This window comes from Ursus maritimus, unplaced genomic scaffold (assembly GCF_017311325.1).
Source record: "Ursus maritimus isolate PB19 unplaced genomic scaffold, ASM1731132v1 scaffold_10, whole genome shotgun sequence".
In the NCBI taxonomy this organism is placed as follows: domain Eukaryota; kingdom Metazoa; phylum Chordata; class Mammalia; order Carnivora; family Ursidae; genus Ursus; species Ursus maritimus.
Window position 1 is genome coordinate 61366900 of NW_024423344.1, and position 22254 is coordinate 61389153.

Genomic DNA, 22254 nt, shown 5'->3' on the forward strand with positions numbered 1-22254 from the left:
CAGAGGTGATAAAGCTCAGAAGGGCCCACATAGAACCAAAATACTAAAGTAAAATATGGTGCTAAAGGTTGACAAGAGAATAAACTGGACTTTACCGTGATAATATGAACCTGATAAAGTTTGAATGGAATTCTTATGACTTCTAAATTCTTTCAGAGAATCACTGTTAATGTTACAGAAAAATGTTCCAAGGCAATACCATAAACCAGTTTTTAAAAAGTTAACTTCTCATGGACACTCTTAAAACCTTATGAATGCCATCAAGCTTCTCAATTGGGATCTTCCACTGTAAAGTTTTTGTGCTTGGATCGTGCCCAGATCCCATTTCACGCAATTTCGATACAGATTCCCATGTACTGAAGACCTCAACTTCTGGTCAAATATTTCATCGTACTTCCAGTTGGTGTTTCTCATCCCTTATCTTCTCTGAGCCTCTTCATACATTCGCTCTTTTCATCAGACCGTGCTCCTAGAGAAGGACCGGGAGAGCGCGGCCCGGCTTTCGTTTTATTTATTTGTTTCCTCGATCCAGGCAGGGCCGCTCAGAGGTCTGTCCTGCGTGGGGCCGCGTTGACACGGGAAGGCGGGAGCCGCGGGGGGCCGCGCGCCGGGGGCGTGGCGTGGGGGCGGAGGCTGGTCGCGGGGCGGAGCGTGGAGGGGCGGAGCTTGCCCGCGGAGTACGGCGGGCGGGCGCGTCCCAGGTTGGGGGCTGCTGGCTGAGCCCGCGGCTACGGCTGCGGTGGCCAGAGCCGGATGCTCGCCGGCTCCGTGCGGCTCCAGCCCTTTTCCTCCCTGGTTCAGCGCCAACTCGCCCCCGCCGGAGAGGGAGACCTCACGGCGCTCTGCTCGAGAACTCTGGTGTCTCAGCCTCGGAGCTCCTCGGGAGAAAGCCAAGTGCCCCCAGGTGAAGCCGGTGTCCCAGAACGGCCCCGGAACGCCTGCAGCCAGCTTGCACCTTTTGGGAACCGCGACCGCCGAGCGTTTTCCAGCGCCTGCAACGCTGCAAGTGGAGTCCACTACGTGGGAAGGAGCGACGAGGACACCGATGATGGACGCACAGACCTGGCGCGCGGGCTGTTGCTGTCTCCTCCTTCTGGCTCTTGTTGGGTCTACTCGGAGCGAGGGCGTGCAGAGCTGCGAAGAAGTTCGGAAACTTTTCCAGTGGCGCCTGGTGGGAGCCGTCAAGGGGCTGCCGGATTCGCCGCGGGCAGGTGAGGCGCGGCGCGCGGACGCAGGGCGCTGCGCCGCGACGTGGGCCGGGGGCGTCCTGAGCGCCGACTCCGCGCTCCCCGGCCTCTGGGGGTGGCGGTTCGTGGGAAGATGACCTTTCAGGCGCTCCGGCGGGGCAAGGTGAACCCTGGGGAGGCCTCTGAGGAAGGAAGCTGTGTGTGAACATCCCGAGCGCCCCGCAGCTGTGGGGACTCCCTGACTCCGCCTGCGGCTAAGCCGGGCTCTGGGCATTTGCCGCCCGCGCTGGCTCCGTTAGTCTCTGCCGATGCGTTGGAAGAGGCCGGCAAAGCTGACGGCTGGGGAAAGCGCGGCCTGACTGCGTGTCTTTTGCGAGTGGGAATTTCACCACTGCCCCGCCGGGGGGCCTCGGTTTGCTGTTTTCTCGTGTGGTAGGCAGAGTTGGGTTGGTCGCTCCAAGTTTGATGCTAAAAATACAAATCTGTGTTCTTCTCCTTTGCTGGAGAACGGGGCACTGGCAAGGGCAACCGGTCTCCTTTTTAATTAGGACTCGGACCCGTACACCCACAATGGCGTGACCCCTAGCCATCTCTCTGCGCCCTGGCACCAAGCCCTCCTTGCGGGAACCTGAACTACCCAGTGCGTCTCTCAGACCCCTGGGTAGTTTCAACGCCTGAAAGGTGTGACGGTAACAGGCGAGCAAATTGAACATTATCGGGAAGCCACTCATACATGGATGAGACATATAACCAGAGACTGAGGGGGAAGGAATACCGTGAGCGTAGCCGGTGTAGATTCTGCTTCTTGTAAGTGCCGTTTGCCAGCACTTTTACCCCCTGCTCCCCACCCCTACCGCGCAAATTTCCTTCTGCTGGTGGGATTTCCAGTTTACCTTTGGTCCGGAAGATTAGGTCTTAGTTATCGAAGGCAATAGCAGGTGTCTGAAGCTAAGATCTTACTGGAGCAATGCACCCTGGCTATGAACTCAACACACAGACGAATGCTGTGAGCTTATTGGTTGAATAAAGAATTTGCAGAAGATGCTTCGGTCTAAGATAACGTCCTCTGCCTGAGTTTTTAGGGCGAAGAGACTTGCTTTTAGCACCATGGAGCTGTAGCTGTCTTGCTTGATTGCTTTGCTGGTTGTGAACCCAGTTCACCAGTCATCTTACAAGGAAAATCTGAGCATTTGGGAACATTGAATCCGTTTTAGTTTACACGACCAGTCTTTAATATTTGAAATATTTCAAGTATTTATTTGAATGCCTATTCAGTACTAGGTGCTTTTTCTTGAAACAAAATAATTGGTATTCTCAGCTTAGGGCAGTTCTCTCCTCAAACAATAGTACCCCTTTATAAACCAATTCTTGTACATCAGTGCATTCTTTTTATTAAAAACCCCTAAACTTCACTTATCAGTAACTAATACTGCTAAAGTGGGAGCTGTGTTGGGCAGGGGGACAGAGTGAAGGCATTGAACTGCATTATTAGATTTTGCCCCACAGATGCTATAATTTTGGCTGATATGTTCAGGAAGTGTGGACAGCTCCCCAGTCAGGCCTTAATTTCCCTGCCCTTCCCATAGCTCATTTTCTGGTACCTGCTGAATGTAACACACTGTTGAGGTGTTACATTTCTAGAACCTTGTGTCTATTTCATCTCTTTTGAAGAACTTTCCCGAGTATCAATCATTGGCGAAGCTCGGCTCTACAGAGAAAGAAATGGTGTCCTTATTTGCATCTGATATATATGACCCCTAAAAAAGAGTCAGGATGGGAAGCACTTTCTTTTCTAAGACATTCTGTATTGCTTCCCCATTGCTAGTACCTTCCTTTATCTGTGGCTTAACTTGACGGAGGAGGAATCCTAGCAGTACCTACGAAAGGGGCTGTGCAGGGTTGCAGTCTTAGGGACATAGGTGGAGCTGGTGAAAAGAAGGGCTCAATTCCTTTGATATTTGCATTAAGAAAAAGTCACATGAAAGTATTATTCTGAATTAGAATCACCTTGATTAGAATCATTCTGGTCTCTGTATTGTTAGTGATTGCTTTATTTGAATAATTAAATGAAATATTAAACTATTTCTTTTGACATTGATGCTTCTCTGTTTCCCACTATAACAATCTCATTCCCAAATGGAGTAAACTACACATACGATGTGCTTCGTAACTGTTTTTCTTTATTTTTTATTTATATATGATCTATAACATTTGGCTTGATTGAGCATAGCAGTTGGGTGTCTTGTTTTCTAAGAACATCCTCAGTCTCAAGAGACAACAATAGTTAATCTAGTCATCTCCACGTAAGAATACAAATATTGATATTGCTTGTAATGAACGTATTTATTTGGCACATGGGCTTTCACTGACTAAAGCTAAAATATTTAGGGGGCGCCCGGGTGGCTCAGTCTGTTGGTTAAGTGTTGGACTCTTGATTTTGGCTCAGGTCATGCTTTCAGAGTCCTGAGGTCAGAGCCTGCTTAACATCCTCTCTCTCCCTCTCCCTCTGTCCCCCCCCCCCCCCGCCAAAAGCTAATACATTTAAATTTGATATTTGAAACATGTGTGCGTGTGTGTGCATGTGAGCTCTTTCTTCATTTACTGTCTTCAAGTGGTTAATTCCTAAGAAGTCTAGTCAGAATCCTATTTTTATAATATAAGCAGGTAGAAGAACTTTTTATGGTTTCTTCCTACATTTGTGACTTTTACATCTTTTGAAAACTCTGTTACCCAATTTGGAATTATTAAAATGGTGGGAACAGCCATTCAAGTAATTTCTCAGATTTTCCTCACCTTTGTTCTCTACCCTGCTCCAATTCTTTTAAGCCTATTGAGCTCCTAAGGATGTTGGATAAGAAATGTAAAAAAGAAGAGAAGGTGTAAATGTGATTAGAATTACAGATTTTCCTGCATTCTGATTTTATTTCCTAAGTAGTAGTCAAGGTGACCTTTGCTCTTGTTTATTTTATTCAGGGAAAAAAAAAAAAACTTAGTGAAAGTGCCTTTTAAAGGTCTTTTTATTTTTATTTTATTTATTGGGGAGGAGGGATAATGCCTTCCCATTGAAATTCTCTTCACACATGCATTGTTCACACTTGCATTCTTTCCCTTTTTCAAGAAGATAATTCAGAAAGGAGAAGCTCATAAAAAAATCCAAGACTATATTCAGGTAATTTATATACCAACTGGTTTTTAAAAAGTGGATGTTCATTGGTACAAGGAGTAGTTTGTGAAAAATAACTTTTTCTTGGTAGCTTTTGCCCATAAATGAGATAATAAAAATAAACTTGATGTGGCAAAATGAAATTCTAATACTAAAGGACACTTTAGTGCTGTATAGTTTTATTTTTTAACTGCTTTCCTTATGATCCAATCTTATAATTGCTTCAGGACAGTGTTGATTCATTCTCACACCCAGCAGAAAATCTACCTGGTAACCTTGGAGTTTGGAATTACGGACATTGGGTTTCAAAACTTGGTTCTGCCCCTTCTAGCTGTGGGACCTCGGCTAATTGATTGTTCCCTTTGAACCTCTGATTTATCATCTACAAGATGGGAATATGAGTTCTTAAAGGGTTGTTGCAGAGATGAAATGAAATAATATGTGTGTACAAAATAGCACAAATCCAGGCACATAGTAAGTGCTAGCAAAATGTGCTGTTGTCATTACAATTTTTTATTTAGTGTCTTGATATTTAACTAGACGTGGCCTTTAAGGGTGACATTTTAGTTTTAGATCTCTATACAACAGAAGATGTTTTTATAATAAACGGGTTTTTTTTGGTCACAAATCATTGTTTCTAAAATTGGGAAATAAGTTTCTGTTCAAAATGGAATTTATTAGGTTATAGTAAATCTTTTGTTTCTGTTCATGAGCTAATGGAAGCTCTAAGAAAGAAATCTATCTAAATGGTTTTTATTATGTTATGGTAAATATATATGTAAGTGTATATATATATATATATTTCTGTGAGCTAACGGAAACTCTAAGAAACAGATTTGTGTTGCTGCTGGCTGCAGAGCCCATAGCTACTGCTTCTACCACCGTCCTGGCTCTGCTGTCTGGGTTCAGGGAGGCCAAGTAGCGCCTATAGGGTGTTTTGGGGATTTATACAGTTAACTGGCTGATGGCCATAGCCATTCATTGATCTCAGACTGGAACTGTTGTTTCTCATGAATTTAGCCCTTTCTGCTACTTGAGCAACATAGTTTGGTGATCACATTTCCAAAGCCGTAAAAGGGACCCATGGTTCGATGTTGGGGCAGATTATTAATATCAGGATTGTGCTGTGTTGAAGCCCATCCACTGAAACCCACCAGAACGAACCCTGTAATCAAACAGAGTAGGCTCGTGTGGCTTGCTGGGGCAGGGGCGGTCACTCACCACAGAAACTCAGGGGGTCTTGGTGAAGGGCTGCGGGGGAGGGGCTTTTTTAAAGATTTGGGCTTTTGCTGCGTGGTACGAGGACTGTTGAATGAAGCAGGGCAGTTCAGGAATTGAGGGTCTTTACAACTTGCTTAGGGGCTAGGACGGTTAAGGTGGGGGTAGTCATCACTACGAAAGAGGCCGCAGGCCTCTTATTGGCAAAAGAGGGGGCTGTTGAGTCATTTTTGAGGTTGCAGAGTGTCCTGGTGGCTCTCCTGCCTCATGCAGGTCTCAAGTGGCTTTGTCCCATCATTGCTTTCTGAGCTGTGGATGTCGTCTGTGTTGACTTGTAAACATCAAGACGTAGTTCCACTGTCAGGGCAGCGTGTCACTTTCTCCTCTGCAAAATCGAGTGTGTGCATTGATGGCTGTGAGAATCATGTGTGTCATTTTTATCCAGGCCTTTAGTGAGGCTCACTGATAGGACAGAGAGTATGATTTTCTACTTGAAGGCCACGGAGTGTGAGTGTCCGTCAGGGGCTGGAATTGCACTAATCACACCCCAGTTCCTCATACTCAGCTTCCCAGCAAGTATAAATGTTGTGTGTGTTCCCATCCTCCCTCCATCCCACAATTTAAATTCTTTTTTGCCAAGTGTCCAACATCCTATATTTGTATAATTGGCTTTAGGAGAGGTGCAGTTTGGAGAACTTAAGAATAACATTTTATAATTATTGTATCCTCCCACCAACCAGTTTCCAGCTTGTCCAGGACTTTCTGGAATATGGATTTTTATCTTGTCTGTGTGTGTGTGTGTGTGTGTGTGTGTGTAATTTACTTTCCAGGTTTGATAAGGAGACCTTCTAAGTCTGTGATATTCATTTTGTCATTAACTGGAATAACACCAACAGCAACATTACAACAAACAGAGGTCTCTTTTAAACAGAAGTGATTTATAAATCAGTGGCCTCTTGGTATAACTGTTGAAGAAACCACAAACCTTAGAATGGGGTCATGAGAGACTTCAGTCACATGCTTTGTTGCAATAGATTGTCTGTTAATGTGGTGCCTGATCTGGTTGGTTGAGTAACAATAGCTTTACTTTTAATAGAGAATAGTCATTTTCCATATCTATCTTTCTTTTATGAAAGCCGGACCTTCAACTAGAAGAAAAGACAACACCAACTGTGTCCTCAGTTCTTCCTCTTTTCAGCTTTAGAAATTTCAAATTTCACTAATGTCACTGTTAAAATCACCCTAATGTCATTAGTCATTCTTCTTTGAGTCACAGCATTTAGGACAGCTTTTAAAAAAATGTTATTATCATATTCTGTTATTTTAAAAATTATTTTATTTTATTTTAATGTCAATGTTTAAGATACAGTGCTGTATTAGTTTCAAGTATACAATATAGAGATTCAACTATTCCATATATTACTCAGTGCTCAACAAGATAAGTTTACTCTTAATCTCCTTCACCTGTTTCATCCATCCCCCTACTCCCTCCTTTCTGGAATCCCTCTCTTTATTCTCTATAGTTAAGGGTTTGTTTTTTGGTTTGTCTTCTCTCTTTTCTTTCTCCTTTGTTTTTTATTTCTTAAATTCCACAAATGAGTGAAATCCTATGGTATTTGTGTTTCCCTGACTGGCTTATTTCTTTTTTTTTTTTCCTTTTTAAAATTTAAAAATGTTTTTTATGTTCACTTAGCCAGCATATAGGAGAGTGGCTTATTTCACTTAGCATCATACTCTCCTCTAGAGCCATCCATTTTGTTGCAAATGGCAAGATTTCATTTTTTTTTTTTTTGGCTGAATAATACTCCATTGCGTATATATCCCACCTCTTTTTTATCCGTTCATTTATTGATGGACACTTGGGCTGCTTCCATAGTTTGGCTATTATAAATAATGCTACAATAAACAATACAATATAGGGGTTCATGTATCCCTTTGAATAGTGTTTTCTTATTCTTTGGATAAATTCCCAGTAGTGCAAATACTGGGTCATAGGGCAGTTCTATTTTTACCTTTCTGAGGACCCTCCATGCTGTCTTCCACAGTGGCCACACTAGTTTGCATGCCCACCAGCAGTGCACCAGTGTTCCTTTTTCTTCACATCCTTGCCAACACTTACTGTTTCTTTTAAAAATTATTTTTAAGATTTTAAATTTTTTTTAATTTTAATTTTTTATTGAAGCATAATTGACATACAGTATCCTGTTAGTTTCACGTGTACCTCATAGTGATTTGGTATTTTTATGTATTATGAAATGATCTGCACAATAAGTCTAGTTACCTCTGTGACCATAAAGAATTATTACGGTGTTATTGACTATATTCCCTGAGTTGTACATTATATCCCCATGACTTATATATTTTAAAACTGTAAAATCTTAATCCCCTGTATCTGTTTCGTCCATCCCCCAGCCCCTCCCCCCACTGGTAACCAACAGTTTGTTTCCTGTATGCATGAGTCTGCTTCTCTTTGTTTTGTCTTTTCATTTGTTTTTTAAAATTTCACATATAAGTAAAATCATCCAGTACATCCAGTATTTGTCTTTCCCTGTCTGACTTATTTCACTTAGCATAATCCCCTCTAGGTCTTTGATTAGCCATATCAAGTTCACATATGGGTGCTATGTAAATTGAATGCATAATGCACGTTCATAGAAAGAAAATGAGATTTTGCACTTTCATGTTTTTATGAAAGAGTACACATTTTCTTGAAAATTCAAAGTACTGAAAAGTACAAAGGAAGCAAAATTTACCATCCAGAAATAACCACCAGTAACTCTTCGCATTACCTGGTTGAGAACCATTGGCATAAACTGTCCAACCTATGGCTCCTTCACACAAGCACATTATCTATCTGACTGGCTCAGGTCTCGGCTGAAATGTCAACTCTTTGGAGAGGCTTTTCTCAAAGTTCATTGAACTATGTTACCCCAGTTATTATTGTAGAATTCCCTTTTTTCTTCCACGGTGCCATGTGTTTTTCTTTCTTTTTGCTATTGCTCTGTCACCTCTAGATTGTATGAAGAGAAGAGAGAACGTGTCTACCAAGGCCGGGTTCATGGGCACGTGACCTGTGCACTCTCACAGGGTCCCACTCTCAGAAGGCCCTGTGCTCGGTTTAATGTCCTGCTGTTGCCATCTTGAAGTGTGCTCAGAGTCCTGCTTTCTCATTTGGCGCGGACCCTGTAAACGAGGTAGCCAGTACTGTCGGGCACCTTGTTCACTGAAGAGTATCTGCTGCCTAGAGCGGTGTCTGACGCGGAGTAAGAATTGAAATAGTTGTTGAAGAATTTTTCTACATCCTTTGAACCTCTCTGATTCTTAAGTTAAGCTCTTGAAGTCCGTCCACAGATGGATAGTCTATCCAAGATTCTGCTGTCTATATATCTTGGTATTTTTAAATTTTTCTGGTGTTGTGTAAATGGGTTAAAGATTGGCCCCTGTGTTTTTTACTTCTTCACATCAGGTTAGGACTATTAGCCCAAAGCCCTCTAGTGCCAAACTCAAATTTTTACACATCCAGTTGCTTTAAATAGAGCTCAGATGAGCATATTTTTAGTTGCTTAGAGCTTGCTTGCTTTGCATGCTCTGCAAAACTGCACTGACATCCGCTAGCCATAGCTAAAACACACGTGGCGGCTCTGAAAGACCCAAGCCACTGCTGCCCTTCGAAGCTCCCTGACTCAGAGACTTCCCATCTCGTTGCTGAGCAATCTCACCAAGATACAAGATACACGAGCCCCTTCTGCTGTTCCCTTCTCTCCTGAGAGTTTCCTTGTCGTCTTTCTCTTCTGGGTGGGGGCCTTGCGTTATTGTCTCTGGAAGGTCTCTTATTGTGAGGGACATCCCTTCTCGTGGAGCCTGTCAAAGTGCCACTCAAATAAAGCTCACTGTCTCCTACTACCATCCTTTTGGAAAAGTCCTGTCTTGGCCTTGATCAGCCCTGAAATCCTCAAACCCACCTCATATAGATCAGTACTTAGTTATTTCTCATATAAGATAGGGTCCCAAAGCAGTAATACTAATTTTGAATCTATTTATTTCCCTCTGCTAGACTGTAGGCTATTTGAGAGTAGGATCTGTGATCGATATATCCTAATGTTTTGTGATTAGGCCAAAATTAATAAATATATTTTGATTAATAGCATTAATCTTATCTGCATACTTATCTAACAGACTCCATTTATTGTGTTTACTTATGTTTTCTCTGCTTAATATTAACAGAATGGGAAATGTAGGAGGTTATGTTTTAAAAAAATCTTCTGACCTGGGCTCAGTTGTGGTGTTGAGTAAATTATTTTCGAGGAGTCAGTATTTTCTTATGTACCCCTGCCGCAAATTCTATAAAGTGACCCAGCCCTTTTAAGTTTAAACTTAAAGGAATTTTTATCTACATTATCCAGTATTTTTGAAACAGAGTAAATGAGTTGCCAAACAAATGTCCGGAAGAAAGTTTCCTCAAGTGTCCTACAAGGAAAGGAAGATTATTTAACAGTTAAGGGATTCATTTACACAGTTTTTATCATCATGTAGACAGTGACTGATCTGACTTCGAGCATTAATTTGTCTGTTGGGAGAATGGAGAAATATAAGGTGGCCAGATGTAATTTATATTTGGCTCTGGATTGGTGGGTTTGTTTTTTATTTGATTTTTTCTTTCTCACCCCCCCCTTTTTTTTTGGTGGTTTCTTTCTCTGAGGAAATTAACAGTAAGGAATGGTTCAGTTTTTCCATCTCCCACTCTTGTTAATTCCATGTTGGCAGTAAAACACATGTCACTTATCTATGGAGTTATTCCTATGTTAAAAGATACCAGCTTGGGGTCCAGACTCCACGCAGACCAAGTAGAGAGACCAGGCCTTTCAGAACAAGCAAACAAATAATTGTTGCTAAATCACAAAACATGGTCTATGGTAGCAGGTAAAATCTGTCTCCAAAGTATTTCCAACAATTCCAGTTTTAGAAACACCTAGTCTTTAGAACCTCTTTCAATGACACTTTGAAAAAACAATTTTTTTTCTGTATGAAGTATATAGTTGGTTAGTTATTGAGGATATCTGAAAAGAGGTATTAGGAAATTCTACCTAAATAGAGGGATTATTTAAGTCAGTGCTGATGAGACATGCTTATTTCGATATGGTTCAGCTATGGACTTAAATTTATGTTTCAAATAAATGAAACAGTAAACATTTCTTGTTTTGTAAATTGTTTATTACTCTTATTAGGGTAATGGGTTTGAATGACCAGTTTTCCTTCCTTCTGTGCTATGATAACCACATTTATTTTAGCTTTTATAATTGTGTATAGGCAGTATAATTAAGTAATCTTTGCAGCTATCTTTTTAGAGCTCGTAATCTTTTGCTTTTCTTTGTCTTCAGTTCATGATTTCTTCAACATTGTTTTTGGGGGAGGGTAAGAACCAAGAAGGAGTCTGATAATAAGCACAAGACTGTGCCTTCATTGATCAAAGGAATGTAAACATTATTTCTGGATGTCCTTGTTCATTACATATATATTCTTTAAATGGAAGATTGTCAATATTAAATTACCTGTTCAGATTTATTTGCCTTTTGAACAACTCTCTTATTTAGTAAGGTTGTAGCAAGTTACATTTGGTTCATTTTCTTTTGATCATTGAAAATGTCTGTGTTTAATGACCTGAAACTGAAGTAGGTCAATAAAAGGAAGAGATTAACAGTCTGTTCTCACCAGTCTTGGAATACATTTCACTCTGGGAGAAAAAAAAAAGTCATTTTTAACGAAGTTTTTTTGACCAACTTAAAAGGTGAAGGAAGTAGGAATAACACGGAAAGGGGGAAAAAGCTGAGGAATCCAGGAGTCTTTCCGGGTCCTGTTTGTCAGGTGAAGTTATGAGGATCTGTGTGTGTACAGTTAAGAGCTTTAGTTACAAAACTAAATTTTACTTTTTACTTTTACAAGTTCAGGGGCACAAATAAGCTGCAGGCTATTAAATATTTAATATTCTACTCACCTTTGGAGATACCTTACATGCAAAACAAAGAAAAATAGTAGGTATGACAAAACATTGAAATGTTGCCATGGGATAAACAGGAAAAAACATTTCGCCTTATAATTTATCCCATATTATGGTCACATATTTTAGTGAATAACAATGAACTTCGAGTTTTTGAAATAGCTTAGTCTTGACTCTATCACTTATTAGCTATGTGACCTTTAGCAAACAACTCAATTTCTCAGAAAGTGTTTTCCTTTCTTCACAGGAATGATAGAGGTTTTTTCTTTTCCCTTTCAGTGGTTTCTGAGGACCACATGGTATGGGGAAAAAACTGTAAATAGTACCATTCTCTACAAAATGCTACCTAGTTGATTCTATTACAGATGTTCTTTTTTGATACATTTAAACAATTCTTTATGCTGGATCAGGGAGCAGGCAAAGAAATCATAGTAGAAATCCCTTTTCCTTCATGCTAATAAAATACCAAAGTGTCAAGTATTTTTCTCCCTTCACTCACCCTCATAGTATTAATCCTGTATTCTTGGAGACATAGTCCAGGTTTTCATTCCTTAGTTTAGTTAATAAATTAAATAGTTTATTATTTATCCTTTAATCCCACGGTAAAATTTGTTTATCCCTGTTATGTAGTTTAAGAACTAAAGGCTAGTCTTTTACAGAATATTGTCATTTAAATTAATTCCTTGAAGATCAAGAGGGTGCTGAGTGAATGCTAGCAGGGCTGGGCTCTATAGTAGAGAATTGACTTGTGCAGGTGAGGAGGAGATAATTCTCTGCTGTGTTTTATCGTGGTTTTGCATGTCGCAGTACTGGTTGGACTTTGTGTGTCCCTGTGTTGGGGATAAGAACTTTTCCTTCCATGTGAAAGACGCAAAGGCGCAGTGTGCTGGCACGTCTCTGGCCCTTCAGGTGGATGCCCCACTCTGCTCTGTGTCTGGGCGGTCAGCAGGGTGTCAGTGGGCCTTCTTGCCTCTGGCATCGGAGGAAAGCAGTGGCTAGGCAGCAGCCTGGGCTGGTGGACTGTGCTGGTTTCACCCTAGAGAGTCAACGCAGGCTGTCTCCGTTCTTTTATCTAATAGCAAACAGCTCTTGGCAGGTGACCTCACAACTCTCTCTGGATTCTGGTAAATACTTTATTTTCCTGCCCCCTAAGAGGTATTAACAGCTTCTTCTCCACAGTTACTAGCTTGGTGGTGGCGGGGGAGTACTGCAGGATCTCTTACAGTCTTCCTATGCCTGTCCCTTTATAAGTATTTTATTAAATAATCCTATTTAACAGTACTGATCTATTTCCTTCCAGGATCCTATATGACAAAACTTTACATACTTTAAATATTTAAACCCAGAGCTTTCAGAGAATATTTGATTTGTAATTAAAATGTGTCAAAACATAAATCTGTTCTATAGTTAATGCATAAACGTTTTTAGAAGTTCCAATCAGTGATGATTTCCCTACTCACATTCAGCTGCCTCATGATTATGTTTTTATTAATTGTTCCTTTGCCTCTCTTTCCCTTCACCCCTTCTATGAAGAACATTGGTGGTGCCTATCTCTTTCAGGTTCAGTTAGAAACGTGACTAAATTGATGATACCCCCTAAAAACACAGGAATTTAATTCAACCCACTCCACCAGTGCAACCAGTTGCCACATTGTCTAGATGCCCCTGGAGTTCTGCACCCACTCCCGTTGCTGCCACTGTGCTGTCCTCTGGTGTCTTTTCATGTCTGCGTTACCCGATCTGCCAGCATCTGCTCTTGATTCTCACCGGGCCACTTCCCAATTGCTTCCCAGTTGATTTCCAAGTAAAATTCAAATCTCATCTTTATTTCTTGTGTTAAGTCCTTCAGGGATTTCCCTTTGCCTTTCTTAAAAAAAAAAAAGAACATTATATTTGAATACATAACTTGTGTGTGATCAAAAAAATAAACATTGTAGTAAAATAAATGGGGGGAAAACCCTATGGCATTTCATCTGTGTTGCACAGCTGTCAAAAGGTTAGCACCCTTAATCACAAGTGAGCTCTTATGAATTGGTAACAAAGACACTAATATTCCAAGGGAAATGAAAAAAGAACTTAAAGAGGAAATTCAAATGATATAAATGACTAATAAGGATATGGAAGATGCTGGAACTCAACATTAACAGAAGAGAACTAATTTCTTATGAATATCACACTGTCAAGGATTAAAAATAGTGATAGCTAATGTTCCCGTGATTGTAGGAAAGAGAGCACTCATTGACAGATACTGAGCGGGACAACTGATGAAGACTGTGTGTACATTTAGTGGAATTTTGCAGTTATCACTCAAAATTTAAATTTTGTATACCCTTTACCCTTTCCAATTTATAGGAAAGTATTCCAACAAAGTAATTGGATAAAATTATATATATATATATAATTTAATATACACACACATATACACACACATATACATACATATATATGTACATATTCATTGCACAGAAAAAAACTGCAACTAATGTAAATATCTATTAATATCTATTGAATGATAAATTATGGATCAACACATGTGAACATTACATCAGGAGAGGAAAGCTTTCTAACCAAATTAGGACAAATGGCTTAGAGCATATATGAAAGGAAAAAACAAACAATGAATCATGGAACACTACATCAAAAACTAAGAATATACTGTATGGTGACTAACATAACATAGGGGCTGGGAAGGTGGCTGGGGAGCTGGGAAGGGCCTGAGAGGTTTTCCTGCAGCAAGTTAGCAAACTGGCATGTGACTGTTTCCTGGACGCTGACAGAAGACAAGAGACTCACCCAACAGCAAGCCAGCAGCATGAGCATGGAGCTGGTTACCCTGCTCTACGGGGGGCTCTCCAGGGATGCCTGCACCTGTCGCACTCCAGGGGAGGAACATGGATCATGGGGGGCGGGGGTGGTGGTTTTGCCACTTCTGTAGCAAGCTGAGACAATCCTGCTCTCTGTCCTGGGAGAAACTCTCCCTCAAGGTTGCCTGCTGTGAACAGAAACACAACACTGGACAAATGGCCCAAGTAAAGGGTAGCCAGGGCCTTGCATTTTTGGCAGACTCAGTAAACACATGGAAACAGGACATCGGGAAGGTGGATGACCTCTCCCAACATAGGGGAGGGATAGGAGAGAGTTTAGAAGTAAAAATATACTTCACAAAATTTCTGTGTCTTTTGAATTCTTGACAAAGATGATTTTTTTAAATGAGTTAGAATTGTTAATTTACTTGGTGATATGTGGTTTTGTATGTGATTTACACAGGAACACTGAGGGGAAGCCCTGGCAATTGTACTATCCTGAGCTTCTCTGTGTAAAAATCCTTCAGGGCTCCTGGGCTTGAGTCCAAGGGCAGCAATAAAAACAGGCGATCCCGTTGTTCTTTATCCTAATAATCCCAACTTTCCTATAGACCCTTCATGACCTGACCCTGTCTTCTTTGGCATCAGACTTTTTCTCCCCCATTTGGAAGGGTCAGTTTTTGATCTTGAGCTACCATATGTAAAGTGGGTCCTCACAGATTATCCCGGGAACTACTGAGGTGCTCTAAACCAATTTCAGAGTCTGGAACTATTTCTTAAAGTCATCTCTGAATCAGAGTAGTTAATTATGGTCACGTCTGTAAGGACACATGGAAACGTCAGTTCTCTCTTGGACTGTTGTGATAGTCTCTTGGTCACGTTTCCAGTTTTGTCTTCGTTGGAAGCCATTTTCCATCCTGCTTCCAACGTAGTGTTCCTGGAGATGAAGCTGGGAACACGGCCCTTCTAATACTAGTTCCTATGTTCAGATTCAAGTGACAGAGCATAACTAAGACTGTGCTAAGCTGAAATAGGAATGCATTGGAGTCCATGGAGGCATCTGGAGGAACAATGAAGACAGAGGGGGGCAGGGATGCAGATGGACTAAAAAAAAAAAAAAAAAAGAAAAAAAAGAAAATGGAGACTAGCATATTTACAGATTTCTTATTCTGTGGCTTTAGGATTTTTTTTTTTCTGCTGCGAGCAGCCTTCTTCCTATAGCAGAAAATATGACTGCCCGATATCTTTCCCCCAAGGGGAGAAACTCTCCCAAGTCTCTTGGTTGCAAGTTAAAAATTTCTAGAAAGAGGATCACCTTTATAGATTGGCAGTGTTTTCACTAACTATGAAGATGAGCTGGGTCAGGGAAGGAAAGGGAGGAGGTCTGAGCAAAGCTGTTCAACTCATACAAACCATTCCGGTGATGTTTGATACACATCTTACAACATCTTTCATGGCTTCCCAGTGCTTGGGGCAAAAGCTCAAACCCATGTGTTGCATTTAAATTTCTCAGTTGTATGATTCCTGCCTTTTCCAGTCTCCTGTCCTTGCTCCACTCTCTCCCATCTCTCCCCACATGTTGGGAGAGGTCATCCACCTTCCCAATGTCCCATTTCTATGTGTTTACTGAGTTTGCCAAAAATGCAAGGCCCTGGCTACCCTTTAGTTGGGCCATTTGTCCAGTGTTGTGTTTCTGTTCACAGCAGGCAACCTTGAGGGAGAGTTTCTCCCAGGACAGAGAGCAGGATTGTCTCAGCTTACTACAGAAGTGGCAAAACCACCACCCCCGCCCCCCATGATCCTGTTCCTCCCCTGGAGTGCGACAGGTGCAGGCATCCCTGGAGAGCCCCCCGTAGAGCAGGGTAACCAGCTCCATGCTCATGCTGCTGGCTTGCTGTTGGGTGAGTCTCTTGTCTTCTGTCAGCGTCCAGGAACAGTAACATGCCAGCTTGCTAACTTGCTGCAGGGAAACCTCTCAGGCCCTTCCCAGCTCCCCAGCCACCTCCCCAGCCCCTAGCTAAGCACCTCTGGCCTTGCAACTCAGCCACTCCTCCCTGCTCTGGCTTTCCCCAATGAAACATAGCTTTTCATACTTCCTACCTTTTCCTCCTTCAGTCTCATCTGGCTAATCTGAGTTCAGGTTTGTTTTGTTACTCATAAGCTTCGTGGACTTAGGTAAATTTAACCATAATAAACTCAGCTTCTTATTTATAAACTAGGAATATATTCTATCTTGTATTTTTTTGTTGTTGTTGTTGGTAAGGAGACTATAAACCACCTGGTTACAATCTCCTCTGACCCCCTCACTGATCTCGCCACGAAAAGGAAATCATTCTTTCCCTGTGGTCCCACAGAACTGAGTATGTACTTCCTTCATAGCACTTTGTCACATTAATTAAATTTTTTACAAATGTGTTTCCCCTTAGACTGGGCCCTGAAGGGGCAAAACGACATTCAGCCCTTCTTGGTATCCTTAATAATTATCACAGTGTCTTGTACGGAACAGGTGTTTAATCAATATTTGATGAATTCATTTGACTTATTAATCAAAATAAGGAACAGGAAATTACTCTGTAATTTAGCACGGGAGGAAGGAAGCTCAGTATCTCCTAAACAGCCCTCTGGGAAGAGGGGGCTTCGAACGCTTTTCCGCTCTAGCGCTGCCTCCTGCTACATGCATGTGTCCGTCTTTGGGATGCGTTTTTATGAGCTCTGGTGAAGTTGACCTCAAGGAGAATAACTGGCAAACCCAAACTGTGTTCTGCTGCGCGTATTTCTAGTAGCTGTTAATTAGCGTTCTCAGCAAAGTGTCTCACTAGTTTGGGAGGATGCTGCGTCCTAAGCCTGTGTCTTTTTAAAGAGGCATGGTGCAGGTTAGCAGATTAACGCTAAGAAGTACTACCCTCGAGAGAATTGATTTATTTGATTTTTAAGAAAACGCATTTATTATATTTGCATAGGGGAAGGGTTTTTTGACTTAGCTCATTTTTATCATTCCCCTGAGACATTTTTTACTTAACCCCACTTAAAGAAGCCCTTCCTGAAAAAAGTAGATGGAGATGGAGAAAGCGGAATTGTTAGATACCCAGTCTTTTTTTTTTAAGATTTTATTTATTAATTTGAGAGAGAGAGAACAAGCAAGAGAGAGCGCGAGTTGGATGGAGGGGCAGAGGGAGAGGGAGAAGCAGGCTTCCTGCCGAGCAGGGAGCCCAACACCGGGGCTCGATGCCAGGATCCTGGGATCATGACCTGAGCTGAAGGCAGATGCTTACCCGACTGAGCTACCCAGGCACCCCAGTGCCCAGTTTCTTAAGTAGCTTTCAGAGTAGAAGACACTCTTTAGGGGGGAAGGTGCAACACTGGGCATGTCAATACTGAGGCTATTCTGGTTTGTCACGGTGTCACACACAACACAGAGTTGGAAGCATGGGCCCAAATATCACTTGAGCGAGCGGCACAGACGAAGATTTGTGGATCACTAGGTGTGTAGATGAATCTCTGGGGGGGGCGGTGGGTAGAATGTCACTCAGGGCCAGAACTGAGAGGTGGAACCTGGGTAACACAAATAATTAAAAACAAGGAGAAAGAAGATAACCCAGGTGTTCTTGAAGGCAAGGCAAGGGGAGGGTTTTGAAAACTGGGGAGCAAATCGTGTCAGATCCCACGAAGAGGTCAAGAGTGATTAGAAACGGATGAATGTTTCTTGAATTTGACAACTAGGAATTCACCAGTTATCCAGATGTTTTCCTTTACCGAGAAGGGCTGAGGTCAGAATTGAGATGGCAGGATTGGTGGGAGAATGAAGTGGAAACAATCAGTTCAGACCACCCTTTCAACTGGGTGACTTCTTCAGAGAAGAAGAGAAAAGGCTCGAGTGTAATTGGTCATTCTTGCATGTATGTTTGTTTTACTGGGTCCACGCTTCGTGAACATGTCTCCCGGTTAAGAAAGTGATGGCTGAGCACAGAAGAGGTGACCCAGTGAGGCAGAATAGTCACAGGGACCTTCTTGGCTGTTAAGGATTTTGAACTTCATCCCAAGAGCAATAGAAAGCCATGTGAAATTTTTCAGCCTAAGTGCCACAATTTGCATTTTTAAAAGACCCTTCTTGTCTGTAGAGTATCCTCTTAAAACTTCTATTCTAGGTACAAGTGGTGGTAGTACAGATGGAAAGAAGTAAATTTAAAAACTATTTTACAGGTAGAATCAATATGATTTGGATTTCTTTGTTATATTTCTTTTGCAACTGAAATCTATTAAGGTACTTCCCATATATTTTTTCAGTTGTACGTCCAGCTGAAATCAGTCTGGATAGACAAGAGGACCATATTGACCTTGAATTCATGGCTGTGTGAATAACCTTAATTATACTGCGTGTTGTGTGGCTGTTCATATGACATATGCTTCTCACTGCATTGTTAACGTATGCTTATGCTGCAGGCCCCTTTAACAACCTATCTGTGTGAGTTATACAACTCGTACAGGAGCTAATAATTTGAGTCAGAAGAAGTCAAGCCATTCGGTGTCTTAATTGTTTTCAGTTACCTATAGATTTCTATTTTATGTGTTTGTATCATTGCTCTTCCAATACTAGTTTAAATCAATGTACAGAAGTCCTTATGGGTCTGAAAATAACAGCAGGAAAAGCAATATGAATCCAAGTCTAGAAATAATGTGAAAAATAAGAGTAGGAAAAATAACATGAAATCAGGTATAAGGTTAAGACATGACATACATACATACATTTTAACAGAATGAGGCATCGACACTTGTGAGCTGGGCTGAACATTTTGGCTCTGGGTTTCCTGTTAGCCACTATGAAGAATGATACAATTAGTTGCATGGCTTAGAGCGGTTATTGGAAAGAAAGAACAAGTAATGGGTAAGATGTTTTCCACAGGCCCTTCTAGAATAGATTATGCAATGATATAAGTAATTTAAGCCAGGAGGCAAGATGTTTTTAACTGATGGGCAAGACCTACATGGAATATTTGAACTGTGGTCTTTCTGGCCAGGAAGAGACTGTACAGAGGAGACTCCTTCCTTTAGTGAGAACTATAATGGTGCCTGACAATAAAGTGTTAGACTGACATTAAGAAATTGTTAGAAGAAATGATCAGGTCAAAATGTTTTTTTCATTATGCTGTTAGTCACTATTCAATACTTCGTTAGTTTTCGATGTAGTGTTCCATGATTCATTATTTCCCTATAACACCCAGTGGTTATTGCAATATGTGCCCTCCTTAATACTCATCACTGGGTTAACCCATCCACCCCCCCCCCCCCCCCCCCCCGAAACTCTCAGTTTGTTTCCTGGAGTCCAGAGTCTCTCATGGTTCGTCTCCCCCTCTAATTCCCCTACTTCATTTTTCCCTTCCTTCTCCTAATGTCCTCTATGCTATTGCTTATGTTCCGCATATGAGTGAAACCATATGATAATTGTCTTTCTCTGCTTGACTTACTTCACTTAGCATAATCCCTCCAGTTCCATCCATGTTGATGCAGATGGTGGGTGTTCATCCTTTCTGATGGCTGAGTAATATTCCATTGTATTTAGGGACTACATCTTCTTTATCCATTCGTCTGTTGAAGGGAACCCCAGCTCCTTCCACAGTTTGGCTATTGTGGACATTGCTGCTATGAACATTGGGGTGCATGTGCCCCCTCTTTTCACCACATCTCTATCTTTGGGGTAAATACCTAGTAGTGCAATTGCTGAGTCATAGGGTAGCTCTATTTTTAACTTTTTGAGGAACCTCCTTATTGTTTTCCAAAGTGGCTGTACCAACTTGCATTCCTACCAATAGTGTAAGAGGGTTCCCCTTTCTCCACATCCTCACCAACATTTGTTGTTTCCTGCCTTGTTAACAAATTTTTGCCACTCCAACTGGTGTAAGGTGGTATCTCAGTGTGGTTTTGATTTGAATTTCCCTGATGGCTAATGATGTTGAACATTTTTTTCATGTGTCTGTTAGCCATTCGTATACTCTAGAAACTACAGAACACTTATGAAAGAAATTGAAGAAGACACAAAAGATGGAAAAACATTCCATGCTCATGGATTGGAAGAATAAACATTGTTAAAATGTCTATGCTGCTCAGAACAATCTATACTTTTTTTTTTTTTAAAGATTTTATTTATTTATGTGACAGAGAGACAGCCAGCGAGAGCGGGAACACAGCAAGGGAGTGAGAGAGGAAGAAGCAGGCTCCCAGCGGAGGAGCCCGATGTGGGACTCGATCCCGGAACGCCGGGATCACGCCCTGAGCCGAAGGCAGACGCTTTAATGACTGCACTACCCAGGCGCCCCAGAATAATCTATACTTTTGATGCCATCCCATCAAAATACCAATGGCATTTTTCAAAGAGCTGGAACAAACAATCCTAAAATTTGTGTGGAACCAGAAAACACCCTGAATCTCCAAGGAAATGTTGAAAAAGAAAACAAAGCTGGGGGCATCACGTTGCCTGATATCAAGATATATTACAAAGCTGTGATCACCAAGAAAGCATGGTATTGGCACAAAAACAGACACATAGGTAAATAGAACAGAATAGAGAGCCCAGATATGGACCCTCAACTCTATGGTCAACTAATCTTCGACAAATCAGGAAAAAACATCCAATGGAAAAAAGATAGTCTCTTCAATAAGTGGTGTTGGGAAAATTGGACAGCTACATACAGAAGAATGAAACTGGACCATTCTCTCACACCATACACAAAGATAAACTCTAAATGGATGAAGGACCTCAATGTGAGACAAAATCCATCAAAATCCTAGAGGAGGACATAGGCAGTTACCTCTTCAACATCGGCCACAGCAGCTTCTTTCATGACATGTCTCCAAAGGCAGGGGAAACAAAAGCAAAAATGAACTTTTGGGACTTCATCAAGATAAAAAACTTCTGCATCACAAAGGAAACAGTCAGCAAAATTAAGAGGCAACCCACGGAATGGGAGAAGATATTTGCAAATGACATTACAGATAAAGGGCTGTTATCCAAGATCTATAAAGAACTTCTCAAACTTAACACCCAAAAAACAAATAATGCAGTCAGAAAATGGGCAGAAGACATGAACAGACACTTCTCCAAAGATCAGGTCAAATTTTTAAAGATGCTAATAGAGTCTCCTGATGATCATTACCTATGGAATGATTTTAATAGGATATAGCAAGTATGTCTAGGATGCTTACGTAAACAAACCTGGAATTTATGAATTTATGGGGCATGGCCTATAAGTAAATACCATTGCCAGTTGTGTAATTATCAGACTTTCTTGGGACAAGAAGGACTTCTTTTGGTGGGGAGGATGGCAGGAATAGATCAAAAAGCACAGCAGGTGAAGACTAGCAGAATATGGTGTTTTCTAAAGACACGGACCAACTGTTTACTTACCCCTGCCCGATACTGTGGCCATAACTAAGCCCCAAGGGCTTGGGAGATGCTGGACCTGTTATGGGGGCTGCAATCTGATAAGCACTGGGGAGAAGGAATTGACCCCTTTGTTGGAAATGAACAAACACTAGGAGTATGATTCAGTTCCAGGGATTCACTATGAGAGTAACTCAAGACAAGGAAAGGTATCAAAATTGTTGAACTGATGCAGGATGAATTTTAGGGACGTAATTGAACCCTTGACTATGATTCATTTGATATAAGAATGTGGAGTAGGACGGAGCCTGTAGGTAGAAATAGGGTGTCTCAGTTGAATCAAGAACAGTCATCTAAATAGATTGCCAATTTTAAAATGAGGTATTTATTTATCACTTACAAGGGATGTTTCATTATCGTGGCTATGTGAGAAGAGAAACGCAAATATCATTTATTGATAGCCTGCTGTACGCCAGGTACTTGCTAGGATTTTTAATCCATCATTTGATTAA

At 41.4% G+C, this 22254-nt stretch overlaps 1 protein-coding gene across 1 annotated transcript in view; it reads left to right on the top strand.

Moving 5' to 3' along the window:
• Positions 1-940: 940 nt before the first annotated feature.
• Positions 941-22254, top strand: part of GPC5 (glypican 5) — a 644069-nt gene continuing 622755 nt past the window's right edge. Inside the window, exon 1 of the mRNA XM_040620333.1 lies at positions 941-1211. Coding sequence (XP_040476267.1) covers positions 1046-1211 — 166 coding nt within the window. The 5' untranslated portion in view covers positions 941-1045. The remainder of the gene's footprint in view (positions 1212-22254) is intronic.